At 44.6% G+C, this 16,086-nt stretch overlaps 1 protein-coding gene across 4 annotated transcripts in view; it reads left to right on the top strand.

The window, feature by feature from the left end:
- ATG10 (autophagy related 10) overlaps positions 1-16,086 on the top strand; it is a 185,395-nt gene that overhangs the window by 14,480 nt on the left and 154,829 nt on the right. The window contains exons 2-3 of one of the 4 annotated variants that reach the window (XM_074995377.1): positions 6,759-6,811; positions 7,003-7,096. The exons of 2 other annotated variants lie outside the window; for them this stretch is intronic. In XM_074995377.1, coding sequence (XP_074851478.1) covers positions 7,049-7,096 — 48 coding nt within the window. In that variant the 5' untranslated portion in view covers positions 6,759-6,811; positions 7,003-7,048. Of the gene's footprint in view, positions 1-6,735; positions 6,812-7,002; positions 7,097-16,086 lie in introns of all 4 variants that reach the window. One more of the 4 variants, XM_074995376.1, reaches the window with a different exon arrangement.

Raw genomic sequence — 16,086 nt, 5'->3', positions numbered from 1 at the left:
TTATGGATATCCACTTTATATCTATGGGTCATTTTCACAAATGAAGATACGAATGTAGATACCAGTTGTGTTTCTGAGCAAGGCTCTATATATGAGAAATATATTTAAATAATAATAAATTTTAAAGGAAGTAAATCTCTGCTGTTTAACCCGTATAGACAAACTTCTAGTACTAAACCTTACCATCAGTAATGTACCTAGAAAGATCACATTCTGGGGTCTGCAACATACAGAGACTGATACGTTAAATGTCACTGCTAAAGTGTAACTAAATGCCGCCATCTGACCCTACTTGTTTGGTCATGTTTGTAAGAGCAAATGTAAGGCATTTCAAAACAACACATGTATTTGTAAATTATGGGTAAACTTTTTTATTCCAAAGGAATTAGTTTGGAGAATTTTTATTCAGGGTGCTCACAGTTGAAACCAGTTGAGATTACAGATTTTATTAAAATAAGGTGGGGAATTTATGGACTGTAGCTTGCCTGGGTCTGGGCACTGATGCGCCGGGCTCTCCTCCCCTCCTGGCCTACTGCAGGGTGCAGGATGTGTGGACCCCTGAGAATCACAGGCTGGAATCAGGCAAGCTGGCGCTAGATCTGATGCACGGGCACTGCCTGGCAGGGAGAAGAAGCAGCTCCTCAGAGAGCTGCTGCTCTTCCCCCTCCCATCCAGCTCGGGGAATAGCAACATAGGGAAATGCTGTCCGGAGGCTTTTCTCCCACTGTTCTGTTTGTCTGGAATTGTGGCCAGTAGAAGTAGTGGGGGATGGTGCCTGGGAGTGACAGGTACATGAAGCCATGTGCACTCCAAGGGAGCTAAGCAGATAAATGCCCGCCAATCACCCAGACCTGCCCCAATCCAGCCTGCTCCTGAATACCACTCCCAGACAGACACACATACCAGCCTGCTCTTGTACACCGTCCTTGCCTAGACCCTCCACTCTATGTCAGGTCCGGCACCCTCTTTCGCCCAGACCCCAAATTTCCAGCCTGCTCTTCCATCCAGGCCCCTCTTGCTCCCCTGTCCCACTCAGCCTTCTCAGCCCCAGCCCATCCTGGCACTCCCTCCCGACCAGTTCTCCCACCTGCTCCTGCAACCCCCATTCTGCCCACGCCACCAACACCAGCCTGCTTGTGGACCCCTCTCTCCTAGACCCTCCTCCCCAGCCAGCTCCAGCACCTCCTCCCACTCAGATCCTCCACCCCAGCCAGCTCCTGCATCCACTTCCTGCCCAGACTCCATTACCCAGCCTACTTCTGCCTAGCTCTCCCAACCTCAGCCTGCTTCTTCACCCATCACCTTCCCAGAATCCTCCCATCCCACTCCTGCACCCTCCCTTCTGCCTAGACCCCACATACTAAGCCCACTTCCTGGCAGTCCCCTCCCACACTGAACTCCTTATTTTGGCCCCACCTCAGAGCCCAGGGGACCACAAAATCTACTAGCCTGGCCCCTCTCTTTTTCAATTGTGGACTTTGTCAGTGAGGGCTTTTTTTTCCTTTGTTTTATTTTTTTGCTTCTTAGTTGTGTGGATCTCAACTTTTCATGGGTCAGGGACCTTGATCCAAAAAAGGTTCTCCACCCTGGCCATGTCTACACGTGCACGCTACTTCGAAGTAGTGGTGCCAACTTCGAAATAGCGCCCGTCACGGCTACACGTGTTGGGCGCCATTTCGAAGTTGAAATCGACGTTAGGCGGCGAGACGTCGAAGTCGCTAACCCCATGAGGGGATGTGAATAGCGCCCTACTTTGAAGTTGAACGTCGAAGTAGGACACGTGTGGACGATCCACGTCCCACAGCATCGAAATAGTGGGGTCTGCCATGGCGGCCATCAGCTGAGGGGTTGAGAGACGCTCTCTCTCCAGCCCCTGCGGGGCTCTATGGTCAACGTGCGCAGCAGCCCTTAGCCCAGGGCTTCTGGCTGCTGCTGCTGCTGCAGCTGGGGATCCATGCTGCATGCACAGGGTCTGCAACCAGTTGTTGGCTCTGTGGATCTTGTGTTGTTTAGTGCAACTGTGTCTGGGAGGGGCCCTTTAAGGGAGCGGCTTGCTGTTGAGTCCGCCCTGTGACCCTGTCTGCAGGTGTTCCTGGCACTCTTATTTCGATATGTGCTACTTTGGCATGTAGACGTTCCCTCACAGCGCCTATTTCGATGTGGTGCTGCCCAACGTTGATGTTGAACGTCGACGTTGCCAGCCCTGGAGGACGTGTAGACATTATTCATCGAAATAGACTATTTCGATGTCGCTACATCAAAATAAGCTATTTCGATGTAGTGTGCACGTGTAGACGTAGCCCCTGTATTAAGCAGTAGTGATTGTTCAAGAAACAAGGCTCCAACTCCTTTGAGTGCTGCTCCGTAGTAAAATCGGCTTAATAAATGCAATATAAACATCAGAATAGATGAAGATTCATTCTAAAATATAATACGTTTGCTTATAGTAATAAATGTAATTGGCGCACACTCAGTTATTCACCAATAAGTAAATTCCAAACAAAAACATCAAACTCACATTTGTTTGAACTTGTTCTCCATACACTTATGAGAAATAGTATGTATTACTGTGATCAGATATGCTAGAAACCCAAATGGTGTGGCATGTGTAAAAGGCAAACATCTAGAAGACCTAGACTTTGTTGATGATAGTATGATACTGAATGACACTCTGGAAAAATCATAGGAAATATAGCATGCCAAGGAGGGCTCAAAATCAGTTTTGCTAAAACAAACATCCTTGAAATCCAGGACAACCAAAAACATCACATTAGGAGGTAACATATCAAGACAATAAAACAATCTACGTGGGCAGCACCATATTCACCAACAGTGACTTCAAGAAGGAAGTAACATCAAGAAAAAGAAAGGCATCCATAGCAGTTATTCAATTCAAAAATGCATGGAAAACAAAGATATAACAAAACTCCGAATTCTCAATTCAAATGTAATGTCAATGCTAACATACAGCAGCAAAAGATGGCGATCTACTAAAATATTAGAAAACTAGGCAATGTTGAAAAGATGAAAGATTCTTGATGCTGGTTGGAAAGATTTCAATGAAGAGATGTGAGACCTAACCAACTAGTACCTTGTTTCCACCACAATCAGGAGGTACTGATTTTATTTGGGGCATTTATTCTGAATTCCACCACATAGAGTATCACATTAGAGGGTGTCAAATGTAAGCCAAGTGATGTGAGGAAATCTGAGCTTGCAAGACTCCTTAGCAGGGAGAGCAAAACAGGTGATCTCAACAGCAAATGGTAGGGAGGCCTTAGAAGATACTGTGCTGGTTTTGTCTTTTGTGCCAATGCTGCAATAGGAAGGATGTAAAATAAAACAAACAAAACATGTATTTTACAGTATTATCTGTAGTCTCTGTCTGAGAGCATCTTTCAAAGAATGGTATTTATGGTTGTAGCTCAAGGGCACAAACATTAAGGAACGTCCCTCATTCATGTCTTCCTATCTAATGGCCACATACATATATACATTTACTTTCCTATGATGGCTGCTTTAAAAGAAGCTTTCTTCTTTCTAATCATCTTCCTCCCAATACCTTTAATAATGTGTGTAACATTAAAATTCAATCTAATGGGAGGGATTGTGATACCAAACATCGGGAATCAGTCTGGAAAGGAGGGCAGGAGAATTAGAAAATAAACATTTCCCAGTGGAGAGGTGTCATTTTCACAAAAACTACATTCCCATCCACCTCAATAGCTAGCAGAGCTGGATGGCCACAGAGGGAGGGTTTGCTGCATGTTTTAGAGGGCAGTGGGATTCCCACTCTAAAATGCACTCTCTCCATCATATTTTCCCCTGTAGAATAGCTGGCTGAGTAAGAACACTAGCGTTTTAGGCTATTTCTGTGTAAAGTTTTAGGAATTATGTGGGAGGAAATGGGGAAAGGAAGCTGAGACTTTTTAAAATTTGTTTTAAATCTCAGGGAAGACTGATATCTGAAATGAGGACTAGCATGTGGTTGCCTGGAACAAGCTTATATTCCCAGATGTTATAAACCTGTCTTATCACTTTCCTTAAAAGACAGAACAATAAACCTTCAATTTTATAGACCCTGATATAGCGGACTTTGGAAACACTGGATATTCCCCCTTTGTTCCTGAAGTCTGTTGTTCCCTAAGTCCACTGGGGTCCGTAAAATCCTTCTCCCCCACAAAAAAGTTAACAGACTTACTGCTGTTGTGGCCTAGAGTAGTTGTCACTGCCTTCTCCACTGGAGCCACTATGTACTCCTCCCATCTGCCTGCATATACGCCCCACTGCAGGGTGCCTCCAGCCGTGCAGCGGGATCCCAGCTACAGTTCTGGCAGCTCCAGCTGCACAGCAGGCTCTGGTGGCTCCTCCAGTGGCTGCGTCTCTGGTGAGTCCCTGAATTCTGGGGGTGCAGCTGGGGGTTGGGGAGCCTGGCAGGGGTTAGTGGGCAGTTAGCCCTCGCATTTAATGGATTTTTGGGAATAACAAAAATCCCTCCCCCCACTAGTCCATTAAATTGAGGGTTTACTGTATGTAAATAATAAAGTACAGTTCTAATATGGATACGCATGCAGTGGAAAATGAGTGCTAACACACTTACGAAGTTTATGTGCTGTAATGTAACCACACACCATGTAATGAATTACTGAGCTTCTTAAATGGCTATTTTAATGTTTTAGCTAATGCATTCTTACCTGTTATAGGTATGGCCTTATAATTACCTGTAATTACAATGCTTAAAAGCCTCATCATTACCCAGTCACTGTGCTCCTGCATATTTTCTAAATTGCTATTAGTATTATACTCATACAAAAAATTACGAATTTTGAGTTAAGATTCCCATTCTGCACAACCAATACAAAATGTAAAAGCAAAGAAATAAGCAATTAAGACATTCAGAACACATCTACACTCTAGTCATCAGTTTTTACTCAACCTTTATTTATCTCTTTCCTTCCATTCACAGCTCACGTATCATTTTATCTTAAACAATCAACATACACCCTTCACTCTAGCAATGGGCACTGACTATCTGGTCAAATTTAGATGATTAATATAAGGTAGTATGAATTTCAAAAACTGCACTGTTAGCAGTATGGTATATAGGTTTTTTGAACTCATATTTGGAAGTAAATGAGACAGTGTCAGACTGCAAATGGTGGTTTAGAATTAAATTTGCCTGAAATGATTAGGAAATAATAAGTGACAGAGTGATCTGTTTTTTCTTGGTGGTTCTAGTCCTGATAGTATAAGTCACTGAAATTGAAATCTGCATATATGCTTATGGCTTTTGAAAACTGGTATTTTTCACCAAAATTTTGATGGGTGGCAGCATTGGAAAACAGATGTGTCCAACAGAACTGAGCAGTTTCATTAGTTAATCTTGACAGAATTCAATTAGGATATGACAGTAAAAGGGAAATAAGTCCGTATGTGTTTAATTTTAAAATTTCAAAAGTTCTTATGTCTAAGTGCATGTATATGAGAAGTCAGAAGTTTGTGAGCACTCATTGTTTAGCCAGAGAAACCCAAAGAAATGTAAGGGAAAACAGGGCAAAGTATAAAAAAAGGGCATTTCAGAATGCTGCTTCTTTTAAAGCCATAATTCAAGAAAATTATACACAGAAAATGCAGTTTTTCTTTCAAGACTTATTGGCTATGTCTACACTAGCCCCAAACTTTGAAATGGCCACGTAAATGGCCATTTCGAAGTTTACTAATGAAGCGCTGAAAGGCATATTCAGCGCTTCATTAGCATGCGGGCGGCCGCGGCACTTCGAAATTGATGCGCCTCACCACCATGCGGCTCGTCCCGATGGGGCTCCTTTTCGAAAGGACCCAGCCTACTTCGAAGTCCCCTTATTCCCATGAGCTGAATGAAAGGACCCCACCTACTTCGAAGTCCCCTTATTCCCATGAGTCCCCAGAATAAGGGGACTTCGAAGTAGGTGGGGTCCTTTCGAAAAGGAGCCCCGTCGGGACGAGACGCGCGGCGGCGAGGCGCGTCAATTTCGAAGTGCCGCAGCCACCCGCATGCTAATGAAGCGCTCAATATGCATTTCAGCGCTTCATTAGTAAACTTCGAAATGGCCATTTGCATGGCCATTTTAAAGTTTGGGGCTCATGTAGACGTAGCCTTCGTGTTATATTTCATTTATGTCTGACTTTACATCATCTCCAGTAGATATAGTTAAATCAGATTTGTGGAACTTGAGGTTTATAAATGTCACCCCTTTAGCCTTTTCCGGATTGATTTGTACATATTCCATCTCATGAGGTACTACATATTCTCTGAAAGAGAACATTAGTTTCAGAAGGAACATTAGCTGAGGAGCAGCCAAGGGACTTGATGGCAACATGGATTAGTTCTGGCCTCAACTGTCTAATACATTAAAAAAAAATTCAGTCTTCGGGCACAGTTTTCCTTGGGCCTAAAAGCCTGATAATTATAATAAAGCTGTGTGATATCTACAATACACCATTACCCAAAGTTACAAATAACTGCTAGGAGTGGGCTCAGTGAGTTCAGCAGGACTGTGAACAGGTGTAATGATTACAAGATTCAGTCCTTAAATTGTATTATTACAACTTCCTTTTCTCAATCATTTTATACCTGCTTGTATCTTGTCTCATATATCAATATGCAGCGAAATAATAATGGAAATTAATGTTCCCTGTATAAAAGAGCTCTGTGAACTGAGTGTGATCGTATTTATTTTTCTTCTTTAATGTCAGGTCTCAACCTCTTTTACTTTTAGTGGTCTGATTATCTCATTGTCCTCTTGGATTCCCTCTTACATGAAAAAATAAGGTACATTTTCATAATTATATTTTGATTTTCTGTACTTGAATAATAACATTTCTTAGAATAGAATTCTCATTTTGCAGCTGGGAAAATAAAAAGGCAAGTAACTTATTAAAGGCTATGTAATGAGTTAATGGCAGAGGCATGAATATATCTCAGATTTTCAAACATCCAACCTCATGCTTTTACCTCTTCAGATTGATCAACTAGAAGAGAGGAGGTGTTTTCAAAGTAAGGCTGCAGATGTGGAAAGATATGTCATATCCTAGGATGTTGATAGATCCTGTTTCTGTAAGTACCAAGCTCCTGGAATTCAAAAAGGACCAAATATTTATCAAAGACAGATAAAATACATAGATACTATTTTAATATTACTTTTCTGTTTAAGCAATTGCAGTAGTCAGTACAGAGACGTTATTTTATGGATTTAAAATCCTTTTAATTAGTTCATGATTTTGAATGGGGCAGATGAAGAAGGCACCTGGGGAGACCCAAACCACCTGGGCTGGAGCAGCCACCCTGCTCCTGTCACAGCAAGAGTCTGGAGTGACCCCCCCTCACTCCCCAGGGCTGCTGTGGACAGGAGCTACTGTGGCTGGGCTGGAGAGCACCCCACTTGACTCTGTGGCAGTTGGGGAGCTGCTCCAACTCCTTCTGGTTAACTGTAACCAGTAAGCCTCATCTGTTTAGAATGAGGCCTGCCAGTTAATTGGTTAAATGTTTACATCCTTACTTACTTGATTATGAATGCTAGAAGAGACTTTTCACATATTTGTGAATAGAAGGAAACGTGGTTCAAAATATAACCTTTCTGTTAAGACTGGCAACATGAAAAGTTTGATAATACTTGGAAGCTGTGTAATTGAAATGGAGAGATTTCTTAAACTCCAATCACCATGTAACAATTGTAAAAATATTATGGAGGTATGGAAATGTAGAATTTGCCATTCTGGATCAGACTTAAGAATCATGTCTCAGACTACAACAGCAACGAAGGGTCCTGTGGCACCTTACAGACTAACAGAAAAGTTTTGAGCGTGAGCTTTCGTGAACACAGACTCACTTCATCAGATGCTGGTCTTGGAAATCTGCAGGGCCAGGTATAAATAAGCCAGAGCAAGGGTGGGGATAACAAGGTTAGCTCAGTCAGCAAGGGTGAGGCTTACTGCCAGCAGTTGATCTGGAGGTGTGAATACCAAGGGAGGGGAAGCTGCTTTTGTATTTAGCCAGCCATTCGCAGTCTTTGTTTAAGCCTGAGCTGAGGGTGTCGAATTTGCAGATGAATTGTAGCTCAGAAATTTCTCTTTGGAGTCTGGTCCTGAAATTTCTTTGCTGTAGGATAGCTACTTTTAAGTCTGCTATTGTGTGGCCTGGGAGATTGAATTGCTCTCCTACGGGTTTCTGTATATTGCCATTTCTGATATCTGATTTGTGTGCGTTTATTCTTTTACGTAGAGACTGTCCAGTTTGTCTGATGTATATAGCAGAGGGGCATTGCTGGCACATGATGGCATAAATTATATTGGTAGATGTGCAGCTGAATGAACCCACGATGGTGTGGCTGATCTGGTTAGGTCCTGTAATGGTGTTGCTGGTGTAGATATGTGGGCAGAGCTGGCAACGAGGTTTGTTGTATGGATGGGTCCCTGAGTTAGAGTGACTGTGGTGCAGTGTATAGTTGCTGGTTAGGATTTGCTTCAGGTTGGCAGGTTGTCCGTGGGCAAGGACTGGTCTGCCTCCCAAGGCCTGTGAAAGTGGGGGATCATTGTCCAGGATGGGTTGTAAATCCCTGATGATGCGCTGTAGAGGTTTTAGCTGAGGACTGTAGGTGATGGCTAGTGGTGTTCTGTTGGTTTCTGTCTTGGGCTTGTCCTGTAGTAAGAGGCTTCGTGGCACACATCTGGCTCTGTTGATCTGTTTTTTCACTTCCTCGGGTGGGTATTGCAGTTTCAAGAATGCTTGCTAGAGATCCTGTAGGTGTTTGTCTCTGTCGGAGTGGTTGGAGCAAATGCGTTTATATCTTAGTGCTTGGCTGGAAACAATGGATCGTGTGGTGTGTCTGGGATGGAAGCTGGAGGCATGAAGGTGGGCGTAGCAGTCAGCGGGTTTGCAGTACAGGGTGGTATTGATGTGGCCATCGTGTATTAGCACCGTGGTGTCCAGGAAGTGGATCTCCTGTATGGACTGTTCCAGGCTGAGGTTGATGTTGGGGTGAAAGTTGTTGAAGTCCCAGTGGAATTCCTCCAGAGTCTCCTTCCCATGGGTCCAGATGCTGAAGGTGTCATCAATGTAGCGTAAGTAGAGACAGGGTGTTAGTGGACAAGAGCTAAGGAAGTGCTGTTCCAGGTCAGCCATGAAAACATTGGCATATAAATAAACTCAGTTTGGACACCAGACTATTTTAATTTTGCCCTAAGTGACAGCATGAAGGGGAAAATACCTACTTTGTTTTTTAAAAATCAATTTAAATTTAATCTGGAATTATGAACACCAAACTGCTTTAATTGCAACCATATGGTTATTGTAGTGTGCCAAGATTAAATAGAGGAGCTGAGACTGCAAGGACATAGGAAATGGGGGGATGGAGGTAAACAGGGGACACAGCCAGCAGAGAGAAGAGGCTACCTAGAAGGAAAAGGGTTGGATAGAGCCACAAGTGGAAAAAAAAACAAACAGTAAGGACTTTTTGGGAGGTGTGGGAGAGATAAGGAGAAATCAGACCCCACTAGAGACTTCGGTGGAGGATGAAGAAAAGATGTTCAGAATGCAATGGGGTGGAACCGAGAGTGGTTTGAATTAGGATGGACATTCTGGATGACAAAGAAAAGGGACAGGCCTGGGAAAATAGAATACATCATTCACTAGTAATTGGGTGAGCCCCTTTGAATTTGTCCTTGGAGGCACACTGAAGTATTGTTACACCCTAAATTATAGATCTGTTGTTAAAATACAAATCACATACAGCAGAGGGGTCTAAGATTTATATTGGCTTATATTTTATTTTGGCTTTGTGTTTTGCTTTTATATAACACATAGGGTCTTAACTTGTAATTTTGAATTGTTTGCCTTCAGGACAGTTCACAGAAAAGTTTCTTCTGTTAGAGGAGGTTTACTCTAGTGCTTATGTCAATTTATGTCACTTGGAGGCTGTGTCTACACTAGCCAAAAACTTCGAAATTGCCATGCAAATGGCCATTTTGAAGTTTACTAATGAAGCGCTGAAATACATATTCAGCGCCTCATTAGCATGCGGGCGGCCACATCACTTTGAAATTGACGTGGCTCACCGCTGCGTGGCTCGTCCATACGAGGCTCCTTTTCAAAAGGACCCCGGCTACTTCGAAGTCCCCTTATTCCTATGAGCAGATGGGAATAAGGGGATTTTGAAATACGCAGGGTCCTTTCGAAAAGGAGCCCTGTCTGGACGAGCCACGCGGTAGCCAGCCACGTCAATTTCGAAGTGCCGCGGTCGCCCGCATGCTAATGAGGCGCTGAATATATATTTCAGCACTTCATTAGTAAACTTCGAAATGGCCATTTGTCTGGCAATTTTGAAGTTTTTGGCTAGTGTAGACATAGCCAGAATATGAAAAAGCCACCCCGATTGATGCAAGTTACAGTAAATTAAGAGGGAAGGAGGTAAGGAAGGTGTGAGGGTCTTGGAGCTGGAGTGCAGTTTAAATGCCAGGTCCTGGCTCCAATGGGCTGGTGAGGAAGGCAGCCTACCTTCAGTAGTTATATTTTTACTCAACATCACTTGCATGCATTGAGCAAATTTTGAAAATGTGTCTGTGCCCACTAAGATGGTGTTTTCTGTGGTGGATTTGAAACGTTAGTGCTTGTTTAGCTTATTGTATGCAGTACTATGTTGCAAACCTTTCTAGTAAGACCGTAACCGTAGTAAATGTAATGTCTATGAGTTACTGATTCAGCTGAAAAAAAGCTAGTTGCAGTGGAATTGTTTGTCTCATTGAAGTGTGCCGTGTTACTGAAAAGGTTGGGAACCACTGGTATGACTATCCCTTAGATATGGGTTAGTTTTACTCACATAGGGCCACATTTATTCAGGTGTAATCCCATTGACTTCAGTAGAATTAAACCAGTGATGAATTTGTTCCCATTAGGATTCCTGTTATATTAAGAAGCTATAAGAAGGTGTGTTTACACTATCGAGCTTTTAGCGAAAAGGCTGTGTTGACACAGCCCTGTTATTAGAAGTTAGTGTGTGTGAATGCTGTTGTGCTGACAAAATACTTACTCCCCGAATCAGCGGGTTTCAATCCTGCCAACAAAGCAGTGTTCACATGTACACTTGCTGTGGCAAATGTTTGTTGTTCATGGGGGAAGGGCAGACGGTTAACCACCTGGGAACTACAAAAGATTTGTTGATCAGGTGCAAGTCTAGACACTGCCAGAGACTGCACAGATTAGTACAGCTGATACTGATGGGGTAGTGAAGCTAAAATGTACTACTTCACAGTGTTACTAAATAAACCATTCCAATTTCAGTGATACTACGCTGTTCATCCCCTTGTCCGTCCGACTGTCTGTGACTTTTGTTGCATTATTTACCATGTAAAAATGCTGCAAGTAACAAAATAATGCTGACTGAACCTCAAGAGATGGGGAGGCGTAGATAGCCTCTGTACCACCCAAACCTGAAATCTTTGGATGATATTCATCTTTAATGAAAGTGTGTACAATTCTGAGGAAATAATTAGAAGCACACATATGTTGGGGTGAGTTTATTAATCTGAGTCTAAGTAGGTTTCAGAGGTAAAAAATAAAATTAAACACCCAAAGCATTACAAAATCACAAGCCTTGTGTAAAACAGAGGAGTGGGGACTTCCAATATGTTTATCTTGAGGTTCTAATGAATTTAATGATTACTCACATAAGTAAGGATTTGCAGGATCAGGTCCAGATGGTAAATCTTCTTCAGCACTGATTTCTTTGGCGGTAATCTTCAAGAGTTGTTGGATCAGAAAAGTAATCTAGCATGGCTCACTGGACACAATGAAGGAAAGTGTTCTCCAGAATATCATTCTTCTGATGTGTTCAATGGTTGCTTGATTAGAAAATAGCATGTTCAGCCATGCTACAGCTAGAATTCAATCTGGATGAATAAACTTGTTATAGAAGGTTTTATACTAAAAAGCTGGATTAGAGAGTAACTGGACTTTTATTTACCAGCTGGATTTAAATTTTGAAAATCTCAAACTTCTGGGATGTAGCTAAGGTGAGTGTAAAAAAATGCCTCATGCCTTGTCTAGATTGAGATAAAAGGCATGCTAGTGTCATGCTTGTTAAATATTCTAATAAACATGATCTAGAAGTCTAGTAAGGAAAAGACAATTTATACTTTAACATGTTCTAAAATGGCTGGGGTTAAATCCTAGGGAGGAGTCTAGGCTTTGACATGGATGTTTTAGCATCTGTTACAGGGAATGTGCCTTGTCTAAACTAGATTTTTTTTAAATGTGTGTGACAGCATGTGTTAGCTCATACTTTAAAATCCTAATCTAGGTAAGGCCTCCCTTATATTTTTTGTACTCTCAATTTAAATTGAGGATCAAAACCAAATAATATCTAGGCCCAGGTGTTCTGTCCAGATATGTAGTTGTGCCAAGGAAACTTAAAGTTGCCCTAAAGGGAAATTTGGAGATTCCCTGAAAAATTCAGTCAGGTATATGCCCTGGAGGCTCTCCCAACGATGTAGTCATCTTCATGTCACCTTTCTAAGGAGGATTACAGAGTGGGAAACAGATATGATAAGAGGGTGAAAGTTGTTCCCCAAAGACTATTCCAGATTGTGTAAATTAGAGCAATTGCAGGTGGCCATTTTGCCCCAGGCAGCTCCAACATTAAGAAAGGTAACCTAGACCCAGTTTTTCTTTCTCCCCCATTTAGCTTCACCCAGTGTTGATAAGACTGAAGCTCAAATTCTCAATTTTTGTTTGATCATCGCAAAAAATAAAAAATTGTAAAGACAGAAAGCTCATAAGAAGAATGTAAGTACAGCAAAGTTCAGAATCTAAACCAGTTTTGGTGGGGGTACACATCTGTGGTCAACAGCTTGGAATGATGACCACTTCTAGATTTGCCCCATGGCTGTTGGCACAGAAGACACAACTGGCCAGGCAATGTGGAGAAAGTAAATAAGAAAAAGTTATTTACTTATTCCCGCAACACAAGAACTAGGAGTCACTAAATCAAATTAACAGGTAGCCAGTTTAAAACAAACAAAAGAAAGTATTTCTTCATACAGCACACAGTCAGCATGTGCTCCCCCACCACTACAGGAATGATGTTGAGGAAATAGAGGGAGTCCACTGGAGTGCAAAGAAAATTGAATGAAGCTGACTTATAAGGAGAGGGCTGAAGGTACTCACCTTATTTAGTCTGCAGAAGAGAAAGGTGAGGAGGGATTTGATAGCAGCCTTTAACTAGCTGAGGGAGGGGAAGTTTCCAAAGAGGATGGAGCTAGGCTGTGCTATGTGGTGGTAGATGACAGAATAAGGAGCAGTGGTCTCCAGTTGTAGTGGGGGAGGTCTGGGTTAGATACTAGCAAAAAAAAGTATTTCACTAGGAGGCTAGTGAAGTACTGGAATCACTTGCCTTGGGAGGTGGTGGAATTTCCATCTTTATCAGGTTGTAAAGCCCATCTTGCCAAAGCCCTGAATAGGATGATCTAATTCGGTTGGTCCTTCTTCAGGCAGGAAGGTTGGACTAATTGACTACCTGAGATCTCTTCCAACCCTGATCTTTTATTTCAAACAAGCCCTATTAATTATTGTTAGAATTCCTATAATCCAATTTTCCTGTTTTTATCATCAATTTTGAGGCCTTTAGCTGTTATTTACTTTTTATGTAACATCTTACGTTTTGTGCATTTAGAGAAATAAAAACACAGGGTGACATTCTGATGCTACTGAAGTGAACAGGAGTTCTACTGTTAACTTTAGTGGCACCCAGATTTCACCCATAGTCCCTACCCGAAACTGCTTTTACTCTATATATGACTAACATGGAAATTGATCAGAGACAGGCAGGAAAGGTGAGAGATATAACAAAGAAGATGATGTGAAACATATGTGAAAAGTGTGAAAGTTTGAAAGAAAAGAATATTATAATTCAAAGTAGGACAAGGGGGAAAAGTATATAGTACAAGAATAGCCATCATCTGTGTAAAAAAATAGTCAGAATGCAAAAAGTGCTTTATCGCATCACTGGCCCATCTAGGCCGTGTCTACACTAGCCAAAAACTTCGAAATGGCCATGCAAATGACCATTTCGAAGTTTACGAATGAAGCGCTGAAATACATATTCAGCGCTTCATTAGCATGCAGGCAGCTGCGACACTTCGAAATTGATGTGGCTCGTCCAGACGGGGGTCCTTTTCGAAAGGACCCCGCTTACTTCGAAGTCCCCTTATTCCCATCCGCTCATAGGAGTGGGGGGAGTGCAAATGCGAGACTCAGGCTAGATATGAGCAACAAGCTGAATAGCTTCCAGGGGCAAAGGATGATCCTGGGGCTACAACTGGCAGGTGACACCTCTGCCCTGAACAAAGAGGAGGGAGGAGCCAAGCTGGCTTTGAATCGGGGTGGGGCCGCAGGTAGAGGCTAGGGGAAGGGAGAGCTGGAAGGCAGCCAGCCTGAGGAGGGGGAAAGCTACACCCCAGAGGGGCACCCCTTGGGGTCTTCTCCCCAGGACGGGTTGGAAGGACTGTCTCTGACTGCCGTACTGTCACTCCTGGGAGAAACTGGGCATCTGTGGCCTAAGAAACCTCTCCTGTCAGACCCTGCTGAGTGAAGTGAGAGTCACTCCCGCCAGGGGACGGGGTGCAGTGCAGTGGGACCTGTGAACCCCATCACAGCAGCATCTCCTGGGGACGGGGATGGGGAACCTGCAGCACAGGGGTGGGGGGACAAGGGCCACAGCTCGGGGCCCACACTAACGCCTGTCTCCACTCTTTTTCCCCCCCTCCTGTGTTCCGCAGCTGCACCATCGGAAGGACCGGAGAGCGCCGGCAAGGCTTCAGTGGTCCCGGAAACCCCTCCGGGGCCATCGCTCCAGGCAAGCCGCTCGGCGGAGGACCGACCGGCCCCACGGCAGGCAAGACGGCGGACCCAGCAACACCACACGCTGGCGACGGACCCCCAGCTGCTGGCCATCCATCGTCGGCAGCTGGAGGTCGTGGAGCAGCATCTGCGGGTGGAGCAACGCCGCCTCCACCTCCAGGAGTGGGCGCTGGCCTGGTGCCAAGAGGCATGGGGGGCCTACATGGATACCTTCAACTGCCTCATGGACTACCTGGCCCCACATGCCGTTCCGGCTGCCATTGCTCCCGCCCTGAGTGCTCCACCTGCCGCGCCACCCGCTGCTCTGCTCATCGCCGCGCCGTCCGCCGTCGCCCCGCCACCGAGGGCCGGACCGCCGAGGGACACCTGGGGCCAGCTGAGACTCACCGGACGTATCTTCCGGTCCGCCCAGCCCCCAGCCAGCCCCAGCCAGGGCTGCGGCCGAGGCGGGGCTCCCGGCCGCCCACCCCCAGTGCCGGACTATAGGGGCGTGGGGCCCAGGACGTGGCCCCCACCCCGTATATATTTTGGGACTTATTTATTTGTGCCCCCCGTTTGCCCCGTCCCCCCCCATGTAAATAGTTCTCCCCTTCCTTGTAATCCCTGGTTTTCTGTTTTTTGTACATATAGTATATGCAAACTTTTTTATTATTCACTTATATAATAGTTTAGTTAGAAGGTCTTGTATATAGTTTGTTGTTATTAGTTAAAAAAACAGTTCAAAGAAAACCAGTTTCATTTCACCACCAAGTGCGTGCTTTTATTTGTCCAGGAAAAGTGTGTGGGGGGGTGTGCTGTTGGGTGCTCCGTGGTGTGGGCGTAGGGGCAGGGAGTGTTGTGGAGGAAGGGGGGGCAGTAGGGGGCCTGGCAGAGTTCACCCCGCGGCCTCATCGAAGTGGGCCCGCAGGGCCTCCCGGACCCGGGTCCCTTCGGGGTCCACCTGGCGACTGGGGGCAGCGGGTGGCTGGACATCGGCCCTGCCGGCCTCCACAGCCCAGCCCTGAAAAAAGGCCTCCCCCTTGCTCTCCACCAGATTGTTTAGGGCGCAGCACGCTCCCACAATCTGGGGGATGTTGTTGGGGCCCGCATCCAAGCGGGTCAGGAGACATCTCCAGCGCCCTTTGAGGCGGCCAAATGAGCACTCCACCACCTGGCGCGCGTGGTTCAGGCGCTGGTTGAAGCGCTCCTGGCTGGCA

This window comes from Carettochelys insculpta, chromosome 5 (genome assembly GCF_033958435.1).
Source record: "Carettochelys insculpta isolate YL-2023 chromosome 5, ASM3395843v1, whole genome shotgun sequence".
Taxonomy (NCBI): Eukaryota; Metazoa; Chordata; order Testudines; family Carettochelyidae; genus Carettochelys; species Carettochelys insculpta.
This window is presented reverse-complemented; position numbering and strand designations above follow the sequence as displayed.